This window comes from Choloepus didactylus, chromosome 2, assembly GCF_015220235.1.
Source record: "Choloepus didactylus isolate mChoDid1 chromosome 2, mChoDid1.pri, whole genome shotgun sequence".
NCBI classification, from domain to species: domain Eukaryota; kingdom Metazoa; phylum Chordata; class Mammalia; order Pilosa; family Megalonychidae; genus Choloepus; species Choloepus didactylus.
In genome coordinates, this window is record NC_051308.1 from 178,377,321 (window position 1) to 178,398,197 (window position 20,877).

At 35.3% G+C, this 20,877-nt stretch overlaps 1 protein-coding gene across 6 annotated transcripts in view; it reads right to left on the reverse strand.

The window, feature by feature from the left end:
* Positions 1 to 20,877, reverse strand: part of MIER1 (MIER1 transcriptional regulator) — a 70,579-nt gene that overhangs the window by 12,459 nt on the left and 37,243 nt on the right. For all 6 annotated transcript variants that reach the window (XM_037826960.1, XM_037826965.1, XM_037826961.1 and 3 more), the window contains 5 exons: positions 13,379 to 13,443; positions 9,513 to 9,585; positions 2,636 to 2,787; positions 1,836 to 1,917; positions 649 to 743 (listed from right to left, as the gene is read on the reverse strand). In XM_037826960.1, coding sequence (XP_037682888.1) covers positions 649 to 743; positions 1,836 to 1,917; positions 2,636 to 2,787; positions 9,513 to 9,585; positions 13,379 to 13,443 — 467 coding nt within the window. The remainder of the gene's footprint in view (positions 1 to 648; positions 744 to 1,835; positions 1,918 to 2,635; positions 2,788 to 9,512; positions 9,586 to 13,378; positions 13,444 to 20,877) is intronic.

The window sequence follows — 20,877 nt, forward strand, 5'->3', positions numbered from 1 at the left end:
TGAATTACTACTAAATATCTGATTTTAGTAGTTAAAATTAAATCCAAAAATCTGCAAATGACAATGAAGATTTTGGATATACACTATACGATTGTTTTTATAAATATGGAATGATAAATGCTCATGTTAAACAAAACTGTCAAATTATAACAACTATAATAGTGTATTTTAAAGCCAACCTAATTGAGAGAGACTCTTCTGGAAAATTAAATCTTAAATAATGTCTAGTCTTAGACCATTAGTATTTAAGCAAATGTACTAAATATTTTAATTGTAAATACTGTTATCTGAAGTGCTTTGAAGTTTCAAAATTATTTTAAAGATTTCTTTAAAAAAATTTTGTCATGATTTTGGACAATAGCTATAAGGTACACTGCATACCTCTTACCTCCTTAAGTTATTAACATACTTGTAAAGGAGTCCAATTCTTAAATGATTCCAATATCATGCAGTTAAAACAGTCACTTGGAAAATTTATGTTAAGAAGTTTAGGTAAGCTTATCATAATTCCCTAAACACCTAAAAATATTCCCAAAATATTAAAATATTCATTATAGAACCCTGAACACTAGAAAATATAGCAAATTAAGACACATTATGATTGTTAAAATTTTTTCTGTAAAAATGAGAGCATATATCTTTACTTACTTTATTAGCCTGAATCAAATGAAAATCCTTCCCATAGGCCTTCAGTCCTTGTTCAAAATTTCTACACTCTTCCTCTGTCCAAACAGATAATTCCTCTGACAAATTGGGGGGAGGGAGGGGAAACGGTTTAGCAATATTACCCCAAATCTTGCATATAACAGAAAAATTGCAAATAAAAATATAACGTTCTGGTAAAAATGAGGGAAGAATTTTACTCCTAAGCCCTAGTACTAATAGCTGGAAATGATCAAGTGACAAAATTTCTGTTTTAATAAAATTTTGAATGATCTGGTCCATATCTGTCAAGACTCAATGTGGGCTACTTTTCCCTTATTCTTTATGATCCAACTATACTAGCCACCTTGCAATCCTTAAACTCACTATGTTCTTTCTTACTCCAGACTTTGTATATGCTGTTCCCTTTGCCCAGAATTATTTCCTGCTTCCTACCTTATCCCTTTACCTAGCTAATTCCTTTAAGTCCCAGCAGAAATACATCTCCTTCAGGAAGCTTTCCCAAACATCCCCACTCCAATCCCTAACTAGAGATAGGTCTCACTGCAATAGGATACAATTAACACCTCTAATTGGTCTTGGAAGAACTATTTTTTCAACTTCTGTACCTAAACTCTAAATACCATGAGGGCAGGACTTTGTTAATAGTTATATCCTCAGAACTCAGGAAGCATTCAAATCTTGATCACTGAATACATAAATATCTCTTATTTAAAAACTAGTGAGGCAGGGTGGTGAGCCAGGATTAGAATAAAAAAGAACCACCTGGATTTTGGACTGCCTTTTTTTATGAATTATGCTGACTTCAAATTGCTTTATCTCTCCAAACCTGTCTCATCAACTTAAAGTGAAGGTAATGTCCATAAGGCTTATTGCCATGATCAAATAAGATAATATTTATTAAACTGCCTTGAAACTGTAAGGCATTATGTATTTCTACTGAAATGGCCTTATTTTCCCACTAATATATGAGAAGGAAGACAGTCTTAATTCCATTCCCCATAAAGCCTTGTGTAATGCAATACTTGTGTATAACAAATATTTAGCAAATTCAGAAAAGATTTAGCATTATTAAGCTTAGGATATACCTAGATATGCTGAAGAGCCTAAGTTCTAAATTTCTGCTATACCATGAAAACAAACAAAACCACTCATTTAAAATTTATGCTTACCTCTAGCTGCTTTTACATTAAATCTTAATCTTCTCAATGCCTCTTCTGTATCAAAATTGCATTTAACCAACTCATACAAAGCCTAGAAAAATAAAAGGCTTCAATACATGACATGGAGTATAAAGAATTCCAATTCTACAATTGTAAGAGTAAAGACTTTTTCAGAATCCAGTGTCCTCCTTTTCAGAGGACAAGTAACTTGAGTGATTGCAACACACAGTGCACACCAAGGAAAAACAAATTCAATTCAGTCCTGACCACTGCTCTCAATATGTAGAAAACAGGGTAGGTAAGTAAACACTCTAACTTGATGGCTATAGTATCCCAAGTATTTGATCATTAAAAAAAAAAAAAGACTATTTTTATAAATCATAATCCCTTCTCTGTTGCATTCTGGGTTTCTAGTCTAAGATAATTTTAAACATTAGGAAAAAAACATTTATAGTAAAGGTAAAAATATTAACAGTGCTATCAGGTTCATGGTAGGCACTCGTCTTCCATGTGTACAACAACACTATTTTAGAAGGGTATTCCCAACTTAACAGTGTCCACAGATTTTCAGGGATAGCCAGTGGAATTTCAAAAAGCCTAATAAAAAGTATACAGTCAAAATTAAACAGTAACATTTTTTGTTTGAGATTAAATCATAACAATGAAGTGAGTGTGGTAATACTGGACTTCTTATGCTGCAGATGGTGCCATAAGAATTCTGGGAAAAAAGAATAACACTGACTGAAAATGACAGCATCTACATTTGTGTTTACTTTGGGAAAATTCTAAGTTATTTTTTATTCATGTACCTGTTCATTGTCTTTTATGTGAGATCCTTCAGGAATTGCTTCTACACCCTTCTCATCACCTGTTCTTCTAGATGCATCCTTAAGAAATGCAATCACTTTATCTTCTGGTAAATACTCAGGGTCCCACAAGAGCTGATCATCATTTTCATATACTAAATTGTAAAATATAATGTTGAAAAATTACCAAAAATTTATATAGTTTGTGTTAAAACATATGATTGAACAAAGAAGTCATATCTAGAGCCAAATGCTGAGAAATAAGAAGTAAAATGTGGTCTTCTACTTGACTGAATTCTTTCTTGGGCAATATTTATACCCTAAGTGAATTAAGCAATCTAAACAGAGAGGGACGTGCCACTTGATGCCCCCTTCAGATGCAGTCTGACTTAGCTTGAGTTTACCCAATTCCAAGCTCTCTTGGTTTCTGAATGTCACCTCAACAACTTACTACCTGTATGATGTTGGACAAGTTACTTTTCACACTATCTCACCTGTAAAATGGGTTAACAATAACCCCACCATATAGTTTTTTAAGGAATTATAGCACTTTAAAAACAGTTCTGGTGTATACTATGGTTCAAAGGATGTTATTATTTTTGAAAAGAGTTGTCTAGAAGAATGTTCATCAAATTAACTACTTATTTCTAGGTGGTGGGATCTGGGCTAACATTTTACTTTCTTCTCTGTATTTTTCTATAATGGTAGAAAATGCATTATAATGAGAATGAATCATTTTTATAAAAACAACAGCCATTACTTTTTTTAAAAAGCATTTAAGATTCGTTGGAATTTCCATTATACTAAGATTAAAGCCTAAATCCCACTTAAAAAGGTGAAAGGCAGGAGAAGGACCTAAAACAGAGCATTGTAGAATCTAAGTGATAAGATGAAAGCACAGACAAAACTGAGAGCAACCACAAGACAGAAAAAATACCAAGAGTGTGGGGTCACAGCAGGTAAGGAAAGAGTATTTCAAGGAGTAATTGACTGGTTGAATGCTGCTGAGCAAGGAGGAAGAAAAGGAAAAAGGTATGCTGGATTTAGCAACAAGGAGTTGTGAGAACTACTGTAGATTCTCAACAAGTGGAGAGTAAATGTAAGGTGAAGGAATAGTAAGCAGAAAACCTTTTGAAAATTTTGCTGTGGGGCTGAGAAGAGACAGAATGCTACAGCTAAAGAGGAAGTAGAGTCGAAGGAAGTTTTTTTGTTGTTTTTTGTTTGTTCTTAAGGATAGGAAACACAAGCATTTGAATGCCAATGGAAAGGAGCCAGCTTGAGTTAGACACTGAATTTAAGAAACAAAGTACAACTGTGAGCATTCCTTGTATTATAAAAAAGAATTAACAGGTAGTAAAGCATCTCTTATGTACCAGGCACTATGCTTAGTGATTTCACATAAATTCCATTTTTCCCTACCACCATACACACTTTAAAATCTTCAGGTCCCAGGGAACAATCTATCTTTTTCTGTTTTCCAAACTAGATGCTGTTTAAAAGTGCAGCTCAAAGGAAATTTTTCTTAGTAAATCTCATTCCTCATTTCTTTACTAACCTGCTGGTACAACTCTAAATTGTAAATACAATAAAACCCCCAAGATAAAATGAATTTGGATATACTGTTATTGATTTCTGCTCTCTGCTCAGCCTCTGTTCTCCAAGGGCTTATATTCTTATATTCTTGGGGTAGGGAGTGGGGAGTGGACAAGGCGATACAAGGGAACCCTGACTCAGAAAACAGGCAGTGGAGAGTGGATTTCCAAGTACGGAATGTTCTCCCAATTAAATATTCCATATTGGGCCTAAGAAACAAACCCAAACTACCCAGGAAATATTTCTGGAATCAGTGACATTGTCCCAGAAGTCCCCAGAGGCCACAAGATATGGAAAAATCCTTACTAAAGCTAAGTAGTCAATCAGTAGACAGCAGGCACCAAATGACAAGCTAGACCCCTGGAATTGTGGCTAACTAGCCAGGTAGGCTGGTCCCAATTATTTCATTAACCCTGGAATGTTGTTAATACTTCATTTTGTGCAATTACAACATACTCAATAATGACCACTCAATGACAATTAGCATTTCTAAAAAGAATAAACCATACTGCTTTTACTATTTCCAGAAACAGACTAAATTATATTCTATTTAAGTTTATACTCTAAATAAAATATGAACTACAGTTGTTTTTAATTAAATGTATGTCGTGGAACAACTAAAATACCATGACAATCACAAATTCAGAAGAATTCCATTATGATAAAAACTAGAAAACAAAGGAAAAATAACTTCTTATAATGTAAACACCCTATAATAGCAAAAGAAAAATTACTCTATACATTTCATCTAAATGAATTACCAACCTTGAATATTAGAACTTTAAACCACGAGTATATTCACCTTCAATCAGAAAGCTATTATTTACATGCAATGATAAATGAGTAAGAGTTGAGTTCAGAAGGCGGTTCACCTAGCATGTTAGCATGTCATCTGGAACAGAACGGTGTTTCACGCACATGCATCACGAGGGTGGTCTTATGAAAAATGTAGATTATGACTCAGCAGGTCTGCGATGGGACCCCAGATTCTGCATTTCTCACAAACTCATAGGTGAATCTGATGGTGCTACTTTGAGCAGCAAAGCACTGACACATTTCATCTCAGCTATTTGAAGGCCATTTTATCATTCAGAGTAGTTAGCAAAATAAAAATCATCAAATTAAGCTTGTCAAATAAACAAAATGCGTTGTCAAAATAATTTCAAAGTCCGGTGAATGTGTGTGTGGGTGCATGAGGGAAGCGGGAAAGGGCTAGTATGCATTCTGACCACACAAAAAAAGCGGATATAGAAAACTGAGACCACAACCACATCAAAACTATAAACAAACTTCTGTAAACTGGGAAATTAATGCCTAATAAATAAACGTCTATTTATTAATTGGTAGTTTTTCTCAAAAAATAATAGTGCTATTCTATTTTTAATGCCAAAGTCAAAATTTAATCACTATATCCTAAGGATGAAAATGCTGAAACAGCATAAGGGTGTGATAATGAGTTTATGACAGAAATTGCCAAATTCCTAAAAGTCACATTGTGACTAATGAAATAAATTTTAAGTTGTCTACTTTAACTTTTCCTGTGTATAGGTTAAATGAACTGCTTATTTGACAATACTATTATTAAGGGTACTGTATTTGTTCATTTTTCAGTAAGTAACAAATAATTTTTCAAAATGTTCATCAGAAAGAACAATATTTGCATGGTCCTTTCTTAATTCACTGCTTCATAATTCCTAGCCATCATTTACTATTTATAAGTAGTCCATGTAATTCTCAATCTAGTCCAGGATTTTACAAGTTGGCAATTGTTGGAGACTGAATCATGTCCTCCACAAAAGGCTTATTCCGGTCCCAGCCCCTGGTCCTGTGGTGTGAACCCATTTGTAAATAGGACCTTTGAAAATGTTATTAGCTAAAGTAGGCCCAAACTGAATGGGGTAGGCCTTAATCCAATATGTCAAAAGTACCTATAAGCAAAGGAAATTGGACACAAATAAAGAAGTGCTGGGGAACAGCCAGAGGCTGGAAATCAATGGAACCTGGAAAGGAAAGAAGACGATGCTGCCATGTGCGCTGCCATGTGACAGAAAAGCCACGGTCCACGGATCACCTGCAGCCAGCTCCAGAATACCATGCCATGTTCTTCAGGAAGAAAGCAATGCCTTGCTGACACCTCAGTTTTGGACTTCTAGCCTCAAAACTGTGAGCCAGTAAACTCCCGTTTTATTACTCAGATTTTTAGAAAGTATCAGTTGAGGTTTTCATGGTTCAATTGGGTTAAGCTAACCCAATTCAGTTAGCTTAAGCAAAAAATAAATTATCTAGACTTGCCTGAAAGTTCTGGGCTCGTTTGCCTTCAAATGTAACTAAATTCGTATCAGTGTTCCTCCCCTCTCCATCTTTTATTGCCAGATAGGCTCAGATGGCCACTGGGAGCTATAAGGCTAGACAGGCTCAGATGGCCACTGGGAGCTATAAGGCTTATGTTTTGCACTTGTTCTTACAGCCAGAGAACCGGCAAAAATGAAATCCTGCAGAGTTGCAGCAATATCATTGATAGTGAAGATATCAGGATATCTTAGTTTTGCGGTAATTTTATTATTAAAAATTAAATTACCCAAACGAAATATTCTCCTTTCTGAGTCACCAAACAACTGACAAAAACATCCGGTGAAATCTTTTTTTATTGGGAAAGAACATACTAACTAGCACTAACCTTTTTAGTTTTATTTCTAATAGTGTAGTTTGCATAACAGTTTCACATAAGTTTGTTTGGGTGCAGATGGTACCCTAAGTGGAGATTATTTCTGGGTATCCAGATAAAAGTTTGAATTCTGATTACAACTACAAATTCCAACTACAAAGCTGATGAAAGGCCCTGTACCACAGCAACTCCTCCCAAGCAATATCACTTTGCTAAAGTCAAGTCTGATACTCATTAAACAATCTAAAATGCTCAAGTTCTCAAAATGAGAAAGTTTCATAAATCACATCTTTTCCTGAAAAAAATTATGTATAATTTCTAAAATCATGTTAAATTTGGAAATGCTAAACCAAAATTAAAACATTAATAAATTTTAGATTGTGATCATTTAAATGTTCACTGTGATATGACAATATAAACATTAAAATAAAAGATTATCAAAACTATCTTTAGATGTAACACTGATTTGCTATAAAATTGAGATGTTTTCCTACCCAAGTCCTACACACACAATTTTCAAAGATAGACACTAATATCTTTCATACCCACAATTTAAGTGAAATTTAATTAAAAAAAATAAAAAAGCCTAACTTTCAATAATGAACTTGATGGTGAACACATGCTAACCATTAAGTCACATCACAGAAAAGTGTAACACTTCAAATCCTGAATTACAAAAACAAATATGAAGCCAATGGATCATTTATTCTTGCACACAATCAGAATGTGTTCACAGAACATATGCACAAAATTTCGATATATGTAAGGCCACTCCACAGTGATAGCTTTAATGTTCCTATATGTTACTAGAGCTAACTATAAAGTGAGTGCAAGCTGTTACTAGTGTATTAAAACATTTTTGCTGTCACGAAAATTAATTGGCCTGTATGTTCCTTTGCTGCTTGGACCTGAAAGCAGGTGTGTACTTGGAATATAAGTATGTTTTTGGAGGGAATGCTAAAAAGAAAACAAACAAATAACAAGAGACTTCTACAACTCTAAAAGGCTCTGCATATGTGAAGCTGAAATGTGGAGGAGAAAACAAAGGAAATGAACAGAGATTTCTAGCTTGGAGTGATGTGACATTGCACATGAACTCATTAAAAACACAGACGCAATGGAAGTAACCCAAGTGTCCATCAACTGATGGATAAAAAAAATGTGGTATATAAATATGATGGAATATTATTCAGCTGTGTACGAAGGAATGATCCTGATGCATGCGACAACATGCATAAACCTTGAGGACATTATGCTGAGTGGAGTAACCCAAACACAGGACAGGTATTGTGATCCCACTAATATTATCTCATTATAATGGGCAAACTCATGGAGTTAGAATTCAGAATATAGGTTACCAGAAGATAGAATGGTGGTAGAAAATCAGGAGCTGATCCTTAATCTGTGCAGAATTTCTATTTAGGTTGATTGTTTGGAGATGGACAGAGATGACAGTAGCACATTATTGTAAGTGTAATTAACAGTGCTGAATTGTGGGTGTGACTGTCGTTGAACAGGGAAGTTTAGGGTTGCATATGTCACTAGAAGGAAAGCTAGAGGATGAAACATGGGACTTATAACACAGTGAACCCTATTGTGAATGATGACTGTGGGTAACACTACAAACATAATGTTCTTTCACAAATTGTAACAAATGCACATGACTATTACAAGGTGTTAACAATAGGACGGTATATGAGAAAAATATAACTAATGCAAATTATGGGCTATAGTTAACAGTAATATTTTAATATTCTTTCATCGGTCATAACAAAGGTACCACACTGATGCTAAGTGTCAATAATTAAAGGAGGTATAAGAGGTATGGAGTTTTTCTTTTTGGAGTAATGAAAATGCTGTAAAATTGATTGTGGTGGTGAATACACAACTGAGAGCCATGAATTATACACTTTGGATAAACTGTGTGTGAATATTATCTCAATAAAGCTGCTTTAAAAAAACAAAAAAAATCAAACAAATAAAAAAACATACAGCACAACTTTCTTTCTTGAAATCACCTGAAGTGAATATACTGAAACAGGCTGTTTTTAAAAAATCCTCAAATATTTTATGTTATTGGAGATATTTATGACTTACCTTAGAGCTTTCAGATAAAATGAAAAAAAAAAAAAATTCATGTAAAACTTAAGTTGACAAGTTGTTTTTCCAAATTATTTTTTAAACACTAATACCAATGTATTCAATAAACAAAAAAAGTTTCAGAAGCAAGTAAGTTTTTATATTAGTTGTTTACAGAAGTTCTCTTTTTTAACTTCTCCATAGCTTCCACCTGACATAAAATAGTTTTTAAAACTAACTTGTAAAAGTTTAAAAAGGATAGATTCAGAGTATTTAAAATATGAAAAAATAAATACAAGGTAAAGATGTTCCTAAGTCACTGAGAAAACAAAAAGCATTGACTTTTTCTTTCTATTTGCTAAACTTCTACAGACAAAACTGAAAAAACAGTAAAACACGTTTTTCTTACAGAAATAATGTAGGGTTTTCTTTTATAAACCAATGGGGTAACTTTACTAAGTTCTTATCCTACTTCACATATAAAATAACATTTCATCACTTCAAAAGCACAAGCTCAGTTATGTAACTTTACTAATAACCCACCTTTTTCATTTTCTCTGTATCTACAAATGCCAATTGGAATCTCTGCTTGGAACATGGAGCCCACCATAATCTCCTATTTTAAAAATAATATAAAATATTAGTAAGATCTAGTAACACAGATTTTTTATCCATTTTCTAGCTTTACCATCTTCTTGGGTAAACTTTTCCTGGTTTCTATGTCATAAAATACAGGTACAACCAGTTAACTACCTCAGAGGAGTATTGTGAGGATGAATGAGTTAATAATAGATAGTGCTTGGATATGATTGGATAAAAATATTAGTAACAATAATGGGGTGAAATACAATATAGAAATAGATATAAATTTGACTTAAAAACTTGGAGAAAAAAATGAATTTTTATAATTCAATTAAGATAACTGCAAAATCTCTGAAAAACAGAAAAGTCAAATTCAGATATTTTTGAAGTGTCCACACTCTAAGACAGTGGTTCTTAAAACATGGTCCCTATACCAGCAGCTTCAGTGTCACTTGGGATATTGTTAAAAATGCAAATGCTCAGCCCCCACCAAGAGCTACTGAATCAGAAACCCTGGGGATAGGATCCAGTAATCTGTAGTCTAACATGCCCTCCAGGTGATTGTGATGCACACTAAAGTCTGAAAACCAGAGCTTTTAGGTTAGGGAAACAATGTAAAGAGTTTGAATATAAAGTTCAGTAAGGGCTAGATGGATAAAAGTGCAAATCAAATGGGTAAGAAGGTTAGTTCTGACTTTCATTAAAACAATACAAAATGAAAATAAAACCTCCACTAAAAAAACAAGTACATCTTGTTTTAGGAAATCTGGCAATCAAACCTACACAGTCAAATTACTGAAAAGGGGAAGTTACTGGCTGTTCAGAAAGGCAACTGGAAATAGCCACTGATGAGACGTCACAACACATGGGAACCAAGACTAAACGTGCCCTCTTTTGTATGGTGGCTAAATGTTAAAGAATAAATTTACTGGCATTTTCAAAATGAAGACTTGGGCAGGAAAGGTATAAAATCATGGTTTAGGACTTATGTCGAGAAAACCACTAGGACATGGAAAGTTCCTCTCTCCTGTTATTAATTTGTTACCCTATCTCCCCACTGATGGTAGGGTCTCATATTATATAGTGTAACCTTCAAGACACGCTCTATGTAATGAAGTTATTGCTGCACCTGTATAAGAAAACGAGTCTTTCTCATGATCAGTTTTCTATAAACTATATATCATACAACAAATCTTCTCTAATGTTACGTGGGAATTCTTGTATCTTCTAGTGTAATTTTTTCAGTATAAAAAGAATAAATAAAAAAGTATTGCCACTTCTCATGTCTTTATTACAATTATCTTTCTACTTTACTGACCTACCAAGAAAGGCCTACCAGATAGTCAAGACATCAACTCTGGCTAGGTTACTTTTCAGCATATTGATGCCTGGATCCACTCCAGACCAATTAAATCAGAATCTCTGGAAGAAGGCCCTGATAATAAGTGTTTACAAGTCTTGAAATGATTCTAAAATGAAGCCAAAGTTGAGAATTTCTAGACTAACGTAAAAATATTCCCTTTTTCCTATTAGGTTCAGAACAATTCTTTTCATCTATTAATTCATTCTGTAAGGTACGGAGGGAAAGAAAGCACATATAATGTACCGTAAGTACCAGGTATCTTATATGTAATTTTCATTAAATCCTCATCAAGACATTATTCCCATATTATATGTGAGGGGGAACCTCAAAATAAGTAATTTCCTTAGGACCACAGATTTAGTAAGTTCTGGAGCTACAACTTGAACTCAGGTAGATTTCAAAGTTGTTTCCTCTACTCTGGTTTCTACAAAAATTCAATTTCGTTTTAGACTAATTCATTCTTCCTAATAGTATCTCTGAATGAAATGGCACCTCATTTAATCAGTAAGAGGGTCAGCACTTTTATAAGTTTGTCCCAGGCATCCTAAACCAAACTAAAAAAAGAAAGGGAAAAAAACCAAACAGGAGGCCTCAAAAGTATTAACTGATTTAATAATTAAACAATCATGACTTAAGTAAAAGATGCTTACAAATGCAGAAAGTACACTCAATTTGATGTTTTGGGCTATTCTGCTTCCAAACCAATGACTGTTTACATACTAAATTTAAAATTAGAATTAGGAAAAAGAAGAACAAAAACCTAATGAAATTTTCTTTAAACAGGAAGATCAGGTGACCTATCAACAAGAATGACATTTCTTCTACAACAATGATTTGCTTTCACCAATTCTACAAGACATTGGGTAGATTTTCCTAAGAGGTCAACTCCTTCGCAACAACTTAAAATTAACTCTTCAATTTAACTGTATGTTAAACACAAAGAAATTATCAGAGAATATGACCATAGAGATGAAAAGCAGAGTATGGGTTAAGAGAAATGGGGGAAGGGGCAATGGGGAGTTAAGAAATGAGTGTAGGGTTGCTGTTTGAGGTGAAGGGAAATTTCTAGTGATGGAGGTTGGGAAGGTGATAGCATTACAACATTCTAAATGTGATTAATCCCACTAATGGAATGCTAGGGAGGGGGTGGAATGGGTAGATTTAGGCTGTATGTATGTTTCCACAATTGGAAAAAAAAAAAAAAAAAAAAAGACAGTCTAAATAGATGACAACTGAATGCCAAGGATTCATTCTTCCTAATAGTATCTCTGAATGAAATGGTACCTCATTTAATCAGTAAGAGGGTCAGCACTTTTATAAGTTTGTCCCAGGCATCCTAAACCAAACTAAACTCCTTTGCAACAAATTAAAATTAATTCTTCAATTTAACTGTATGTTAAACACAAAGAAATTATCAGAGGATATGACCATAGAGATGAAAAATAGAGTATGGGTTAAGAGAAATGGGGGAAATTTCTAGTGAGACATAAGAAAAAAAAAAAAAAGGAAATACAGAATGTAAGCTTTGTATCGATGTTGAATCTCTTGTACTTAGCTGCGTTTAATGGGATTGCATAAAAGAATGTTCTTGTTCATGGGAACTGTATATGTGAATTATAACGTTTGTTCAAGGATGTGTGCAGCTAGCTCTCATATGTTCAGAAGACAGAGCAACAGATGATGGATGATAGATAGGGAGGGAGGGAGGGAAAGAAACAGTAGTGTGACAGCATGTTAAAGTTGGTGGAGTGGGGTATCAGGGGAGGGGGGTCAGGGTATGCTAGAGTTCTGTGTATGGGGTTTGTATTGTTTTTGCAACTGTTCCTATAACTTTGAATTTATTTAAAAAAAATCAAATTTAACTGTATGTTTAATTGTACAGTGCTATACCAATTTTATAATTTTAAAACATGACAACATATTATCTTTCAATTCATTTCAGAAATTAACTTAATTATGTAGAGTTATAGAGAAACCCAAATCTATTTCTACACAGAATGTATCTGTCAGTTGTAAATACCAACATTAAATTCAATCATTCTGAGAATTTCTCCATTTATACAGTAATAAGGGATAGAAAAATTAGCAAAGTACATTACAAAGCAAAATTTACCTAACAGCTATTAAAGCCTCCACAACTGCTTCACAAATATTAAAAATTATACTGTGATACTCATTATAGGGAAAAGCTTAATTTAGCACTAGTTCAGGACCAGATCAGAAATTTGAATTTATACTCTTGGGTTGCTCAATAAAGTCAGAGTCTTTCCATACCATTATTTTATTTTATGAAATAACTATTTCTCTCACTTTGATGAACTAAGGGGAAGTCCGGATGTTTACCAAACATATTACAAAAGGGCTTACATATCAACTTTATTAATATCTATAATTAGAAAAAAAATTAACTATACTTGGATTTTAAATATTTATCTAAGTTTTGGGAAAATATGGTGCAAACTACCTTTTTCCAATCTTCTGATGGAATATAATCTTCATCTTCCTCGGATTCTTCTTCTATTTCACTATCTAGAATAGATAAGCCAATACTATGAAATGACTGCTTATTCTGTCCACATCTATTTATCTGTATATTATTTTTATATCTACCATCAAATATTTGGATATACCGTCATATATTTTGCAGAATTACGCCAAAATAGTTCTAATCAAATAATGAATACTATCAACAGGGGAAAAAATCACTATGAATTTTGTCTTTCTAGAACAATCCCAATCTTTGACAACTATATTCTCATGAAATGATTTCCTACAAAAACTTGAAAAACATTTGATTTAAAGTCAGGATAATCTATTTGTAATCCTAAATCTGCTATCAACAGCTTGGTGACAGAATAAATCAAATAACCTCAGTTTCTTTTTTTTTTTTTTTTTGGTAAATAAATACTGAATTTATTTTTTTAACCTGGTTTCCAGTCAACAACAATGATTTACATGATGATCTCATTTACTTTCTTTTTTTTTTTTTTTTTTATCATCATTTTATTGAGATATATTCACATACCACGCAGTCATACAAAACAAATTGTACTTTCGATTGTTTACAGTACCATTACATAGTTGTACATTCATCACCTAAATCAATCCCTGACACCTTCATTAGCACACACACAAAAATAACAAGAATAATAATTAGAGTGAAAAAGAGCAATTGAAGTAAAAAAGAACACTAGGTACCTTTGTCTGTTTGTTTGCTTCCCCTACTTTTCTACACATCGATCCATAAACTAGACAAAGTGGAGTTTGGTCCTTATGGCATTCCCAATCCCACTGTCACCCCTCATAAGCTACATTTTTATACAACTGTCTTCGAGATTCATGGGTTCTGGGTTGTAGTTTAATAGTTTCAGGTATCCACCACCAGCTACCCCAATTCTTTAGAACCTAAAAAAGGTTGTCTAAAGTGTGCGTAAGAGTGCCCACCAGAGTGATCTCTCGGCTCGTTTTGGAATCTCTCTGCCACTGAAGCTTATTTCATTTCCTTTCACATCCCCCTTTTGGTCAAGAAGATGTTCTCCATCCCACGATGCCGGGTCTACATTCCTCCCCGGGAGTCATATTCCACGTTGCCAGGGAGATTCACTTCCCTGGGTGTCTGATCCCACGTAGGGGGGAGGGCAGTGATTTCACCTTTCAAGTTGGCTTAGCCAGAGAGAGAGGGCCACATCTGAGCAACAAAGAGGCATTCAGGAGGAGACTCTTAGGCACAAATACAGGGAGGCCTAGCCTCTCCTTTGCAGCAACCGTCTTCCCAAGGGTAAAACTTATGGTAGAGGGCTCAACCCATCAAACCACCAGTCCCCTATGTCTGTGGTCATGTTAGCAACCATGGAGGTGGGGTAGGTGAATACCCCTGCATTCTCCACAGGCTCCTCAAGGGGGCACTATATCTTTTTTTTTTTTTTTTTTTTTTCCTTGTTTGTCTTTTTTCTTTTTTTTTTTTTTTTTAACTTTCTCTTCTTTTTTCAAATCAACTGTATGAAAAAAAGTTAAAAAGAAAACAAACATACAATAAAAGAACATTTCAAAGAGACCATAGCAAGGGAGTAAGAAAAAGACAACTAACCTAAGATAACTGCTTAACTTCCAACATGTTCCTACTTTACCCCAAGAAAGTTACATACTATAGCAACATTTCAGTGAACTTGTTCCTACTACATCCATCAGAAATTAACAGACCATAGTCATTTCTGGGCATCCCCAGAACGTTAAATAGCTTATCTGTTCTTCTTGGATTATTGTTCCCCCTTCCTTAATTGCTCTCTACTGCTAGTTCCCCTACATTCTACATTATAAACCATTTGTTTTACATTTTTCAAAGTTCACATTAGTGGTAGCATATAATATTTCTCTTTTTGTGCCTGGCTTATTTCGCTCAGCATTATGTCTTCAAGGTTCATCCATGTTGTCATATGTTTCACAAGATCGTTCCTTCTTACTGCCGCGTAGTATTCCATCGTGTGTATATACCACATTTTATTTATCCACTCATCTGTTGATGGACATTTGGGTTGTTTCCATCTCTTGGCAATTGTGAATAATGCTGCTATGAACATTGGCGTGCAGATATCTGTTCGTGTCACTGCTTTCCGATCTTCCGGGTATATCCCGAGAAGTGCAATCGCTGGATCGAATGGTAGCTCTATCTCTAGTTTTCTAAGGAACTGCCAGACTGACTTCCAGAGTGGCTGAACCATTATACAGTCCCACCAACAATGAATAAGAGTTCCAATTTCTCCACATCCCCTCCAGCATTTGTAGTTTCCTGTTTGTTTAATGGCAGCCATTCTAACCGGTGTTAGATGGTATCTCATTGTGGTCTTAATTTGCATCTCTCTAATAGCTAGTGAAGCTGAACATTTTTTCATGTGTTTCTTGGCCATTTGTATTTCCTCTTCAGAGAACTGTCTTTTCATATCTTTTGCCCATTTTATAATTGGGCTGTCTGTACTATTGTCATTGAGTTGTAGGATTTCTTTGTATATGCAAGATATCAGTCTTTTGTCAGATACATGGTTTCCAAAAATTTTTTCCCATTGAGTTGGCTGCCTCTTTACCTTTTTGAGAAATTCCTTTGAGGTGCAGAAACTTCTAAGCTTGAGGAGTTCCCATTTATCTATTTTCTCTTTTGCTGCTTGTGCTTTGGGTGTAAAGTCTAGGAAGTGGCCTCCTAATACAAGGTCTTGAAGATGTTTTCCTACATTATCTTCTAGGAGTTTAATAGTACTTTCTTTTATATTGAGATCTTTGGTCCATTTTGAGTTAATTTTTGTGTAGGGGGTGAGGTAGGGGTCCTCTTTCATTCTTTTGGATATGGATATCCAACTCTCCCAGCCCCATTTGTTGAAAAGACCATTATGGCTCAGTTCGGTGACTTTGGGGGCCTTATCAAAGATCAGTCGGCCATAGATCTGAGGGTCTATCTCTGAATTCTCAATTCGATTCCATTGATCTATATGTCTATCTTTGTGCCAGTACCATGCTGTTTTGGCAACTGTGGCTTTATAATAAGCTTCAAAGTCAGGGAGTGTAAGTCCTCCCACTTCGTTTTTCTTTTTTAAAGTGTCTTTAGCAATTCGAGGCATCTTCCCTTTCCAAATAAATTTGATAACTAGCTTTTCCAAGTCTGCAAAGTAGGTTGTTGGAATTTTGATTGGGATTGCATTGAATCTGTAGATGAGTTTGGGTAGAATTGACATCTTAATGACATTTAGCCTTCCTATCCATGAACACGGAATATTTTTCCATCTTTTAAGGTCCCCTTCTATTTCTTTTAGTAGAGTTATGTAGTTTTCTTTGTATAGGTCTTTTACATCTTTGGTTAAGTTTATTCCTAGGTACTTGATTTTTTTAGTTGCTATTGAAAATGGTATCTTTTTCTTGAGTGTCTCTTCAGTTTGTTCATTTCTAGCATATAGAAACATTACTGACTTATGTGCATTAATCTTGTATCCCGCTACTTTGCTAAATTTGTTTATTAGCTCTAGTAGGTGTATCGTTGATTTCTCAGGGTTTTCTAGATATAAGATCATATCATCTGCAAACAATGACAGTTTTACTTCTTCTTTTCCAATTTGGATGCCTTTTATTTCTTTGTCTTGCCGGATTGCCCTGGCTAGCACTTCCAGCACAATGTTGAATAACAGTGGTGACAGCGGGCATCCTTGTCTTGTTCCTGATCTTAGAGGGAAGGCTTTCAGTCTCTCACCATTGAGTACTATGCTGGCTGTGGGTTTTTCATATATGCTCTTTATCATGTTGAGGAAGTTTCCTTCAATTCCTACCTTTTGAAGTGTTTTTATCAAAAACGGATGTTGGATTTTGTCAAATGCTTTTTCAGCATCTATTGAGATGATCAATTGATTTTTCCCTTTCGAGTTTTTAATGTGTTGTAATACATTGATTGTTTTTCTTATGTTGAACCATCCTTGCATGCCTGGAATGAACCCCACTTGGTCATGGTGTATGATTTTTTTAATGTGTCTTTGGATTCGATTTGCAAGTATTTTGTTCAGGATTTTTGCATCTATATTCATTAGGGAGATTGGCCGGTAGTTTTCCTTTTTTGTAGCATCTTTGCCTGGTTTTGGTATTAGATTGATGTTAGCTTCATAAAATGAGTTAGGTAGTGTTCCATTTTTTTCAATGTTTTGAAAGAGTTTGAGTAAGATTGGTGTCAGTTCTTTCTGGAAAGTTTGGTAGAATTCCCCTGTGAAGCCATCTGGCCCTGGGCATTTATTTGTGGGAAGATTTTTGATGACTGATTGGATCTCTTTGCTTGTGATGGGTTGGTTGAGGTCTTCTATTTCTTCTCTGGTCAGTCTAGGTTGTTCATATGTTTCCAGGAAATTGTCCATTTCTTCTACATTATCCAGTTTGTTGCCATACAGTTGTTCATAATATCCTCTTATAATTTTTTTAATTTCTTCAGGATCTGCAGTTATGTCACCTTTTTCATTCATTATTTTGTTTATATGGGTCTTCTCTCTTTTTGATTTTGTCAGTCTAGCTAGGGGCTTGTCAATCTTGTTGATCTTCTCAAAGAACCAACTTTTGGTGATATTTATCCTTTCTATTGTTTTTTTGTTCTCTATGTCATTTATTTCTGCTTTAATCCTTGTTATTTCTTTTCTTGTACTTGGTTTAGGATTGGTTTGCTGTTCATTTTCTAGCTTCTTCAGTTGATCCATTAGTTCTTTGATTTTGGCTCTTTCTTCCTTTTTAATATATGCGTTTAGTGCTATAAATTTCCCCCTTAGCACTGCTTTTGCTGCATCCCATAGGTTTTGGTATGTTGTGTTCTCATTTTCATTCGTCTCTATATATTTAGCAATTTCTCTTGCTATTTCTTCTTTAACCCACTGATTGTTTAGGAGTGTGTTGTTTAACCTCCAGGTATTTGTGAATTTTCTAAGTCTCTGATGGTTATTGACTTCTAATTGTATTCCATTGTGGTCAGAGAATGTGCTTTGAATAATTTCAATCTTTTTAAATTTATTGAGGCTTGTTTTATGTCCCAGCATATGATCTATTCTGGAGAAAGTTCCGTGAGCACTAGAAAAGTATGTGTATCCTGTTGATTTGGGATGTAATGTCCTGTAGATGTCTGTTAAATCTAATTCATTTATCAGATTGTTTAGGTTTTCAATTTCCTTATTGGTCTTCTGTCTGGTTGATCTATCTATAGGAGAGAGTGATGTGTTGAAGTCTCCCACAATTATTGTGGAAACATCAATTGCTTCCTTTAGTTTTGCCAGTGTTTCTCTCATGTATTTTGTGGCACCTTGATTGGGTGCATAGACATTTACGATTGTTATTTCTTCTTGCTGAATTGCCCCTTTTATTAGTATGTAGTGGCCTTCTTTGTCTCTCAAAACATCCCTGCATTTGAAGTCTATTTTATCTGAGATTAATATTGCTACACCTGCTTTCTTTTGGCTGTAGCTTGCATGAAATATTTTTTTCCATCCTTTCACTTTCAGTTTCTTTGTGTCCCTGTGTCTAAGATGAGTCTCTTGTATGCAACATATTGATGGTTCATTTTTTTTGATCCATTCTGCGAATCTATATCTTTTAATTGGGGAGTTTAATCCATTCACATTCAACGTTAAAACCGTGAAGGCATTTCTTGAATCGGCCATCTTATCCTTTGGATTATGTTTGCCATATTTTTCCCTCTCTCTATTAATATCCTTTATTGTACCCATACCGAATCTCTTTAGTACTGAACCTTTCTCCAAGTCTCTCTGTCCTGTCTTTGTTTCTCTGTCTGTAGGACTCCCTTTAGTATCTCCAGTAGGGCAGGTCTCTTGTTAGCAAATTCTCTCAGCATTTCTTTGTCTGTGAAAAATTTAAGCTCTCCCTCAAATTTGAAGGAGAGCTTTGCTGGATAAAGTATTCTTGGCTGGAAATTCCTCTCACTCAGAATTTTAAATATATCGTGCCACTGCCTTCTCGCCTCCATGGTGGCTGCTGAGTAGTCACTACTTACTCTTATGCTGTTTCCTTTGTATGTGGTGAATTGCTTTTCTCTTGCTGCTTTCAGAACTTGCTCCTTCTCTTCTATGTTTGACAGTGTGATCAGTATATGTCTCGGAGTGGGTTTTTTTGGATTTATTCTATTTGGAGTTCGCTGAGCATTTATGATTTGTGTATTTATGTTGTTTAGAAGATTTGGGAAGTTTTCCCCAACAATTTCTTTGAATACTCTTCCTAGACCTTTACCCTTTTCTTCCCCTTCTGGGACACCAATGAGTCTTATATTCGGACGTTTCATATTATCTATCATATCCCTGAGGTCCATTTCGAGTTTTTCAATTTTTTTCCCCATTCTTTATGTTTTCATTTTCCATTCTGTCATCTTCCAGGTCACTGATTCGTTGTTCAACTTCCTCTAGTCTTGTACTATGAGTGTCCAGAATCTTTTTAATTTGGTCAACAGTTTCTTTAATTTCCATAAGATCATCCATTTTTTTATTTAGTCTTGCAATGTCTTCTTTATGCTCTTCTAGGGTCTTCTTGATTTCCTTCATATCCCGTACTAGGGTCTCATTGTTCATCTTTAGTTCTTTGAGTAGCTGCTCTAGGTGTGTCTCTTCTGGTCTTTTGATTTGGGTGCTTGGGCTTGGGTTATCCATATCGTCTGGTTTTTTCATATGCTTTATAATTTTCTATTGTTTTTGGCCTCGTGGCATTTGCTGACCTTGATAGGGTTCTTTTAGGGTTTGTAGACCAGGTGAAGTCCTTATCTCTAATTTATCAGATCTACAGCTTCGTGGAGTACACTTTCTCTAACTAACCAGCAGGTGGCGTCCACGAGCCACCTGTTCTCCACAAGCCAGATCTCCCCTGCTTAGCCTTTTTGGTGAGTGGGGGAGTGAGTCTTGTGGGGCCCAATTGGTGTCCCAAGCTTGCGTGTGTAGTTGGTGTTGCCTGCCCTGTATGTGGGGCGTGTTTCTGGGCAGTCGGGGAGGGGGGGTGGCCCTAACAATCAAATCTCCCTGATGATCCTAGAGTTTTAAAGCTACTGCAATAGTCTAATCCTTCAGTTCAGTCCTGCCACAGTTTGTCTCTGCCACTGACCCACAAGTCTTTGGTATTGGCGTATGGCTCCTGAGACTTGCAAGTGGGCCCCTCTTCCAGGCTGTGCACCCCGGGTCCTCTGTTGAGGGATGACTGTGCTATGTCGCAGGTGAGTGCCGTCCCCCCAGGGCAGTTCTGGGCTGCTGGGCTGTGTTGGGAGGCTCCCAGTCTGCTCAAATGATGGCTGAATGGGGCTCTGTTAATTCACACTGCTCCCCCTTCCCAGCTCTGGGACATTCAGCTGAGGTTGCAGGGAAGGCTAATGTCCACGCCCAGTTTTGTGGTGTGTGCCTGTTATTTGAAGCACTTCCGTCACACTGGGTTGTCTGGGGCAGCTCTGGGCTATGGGGCTGGCGATGG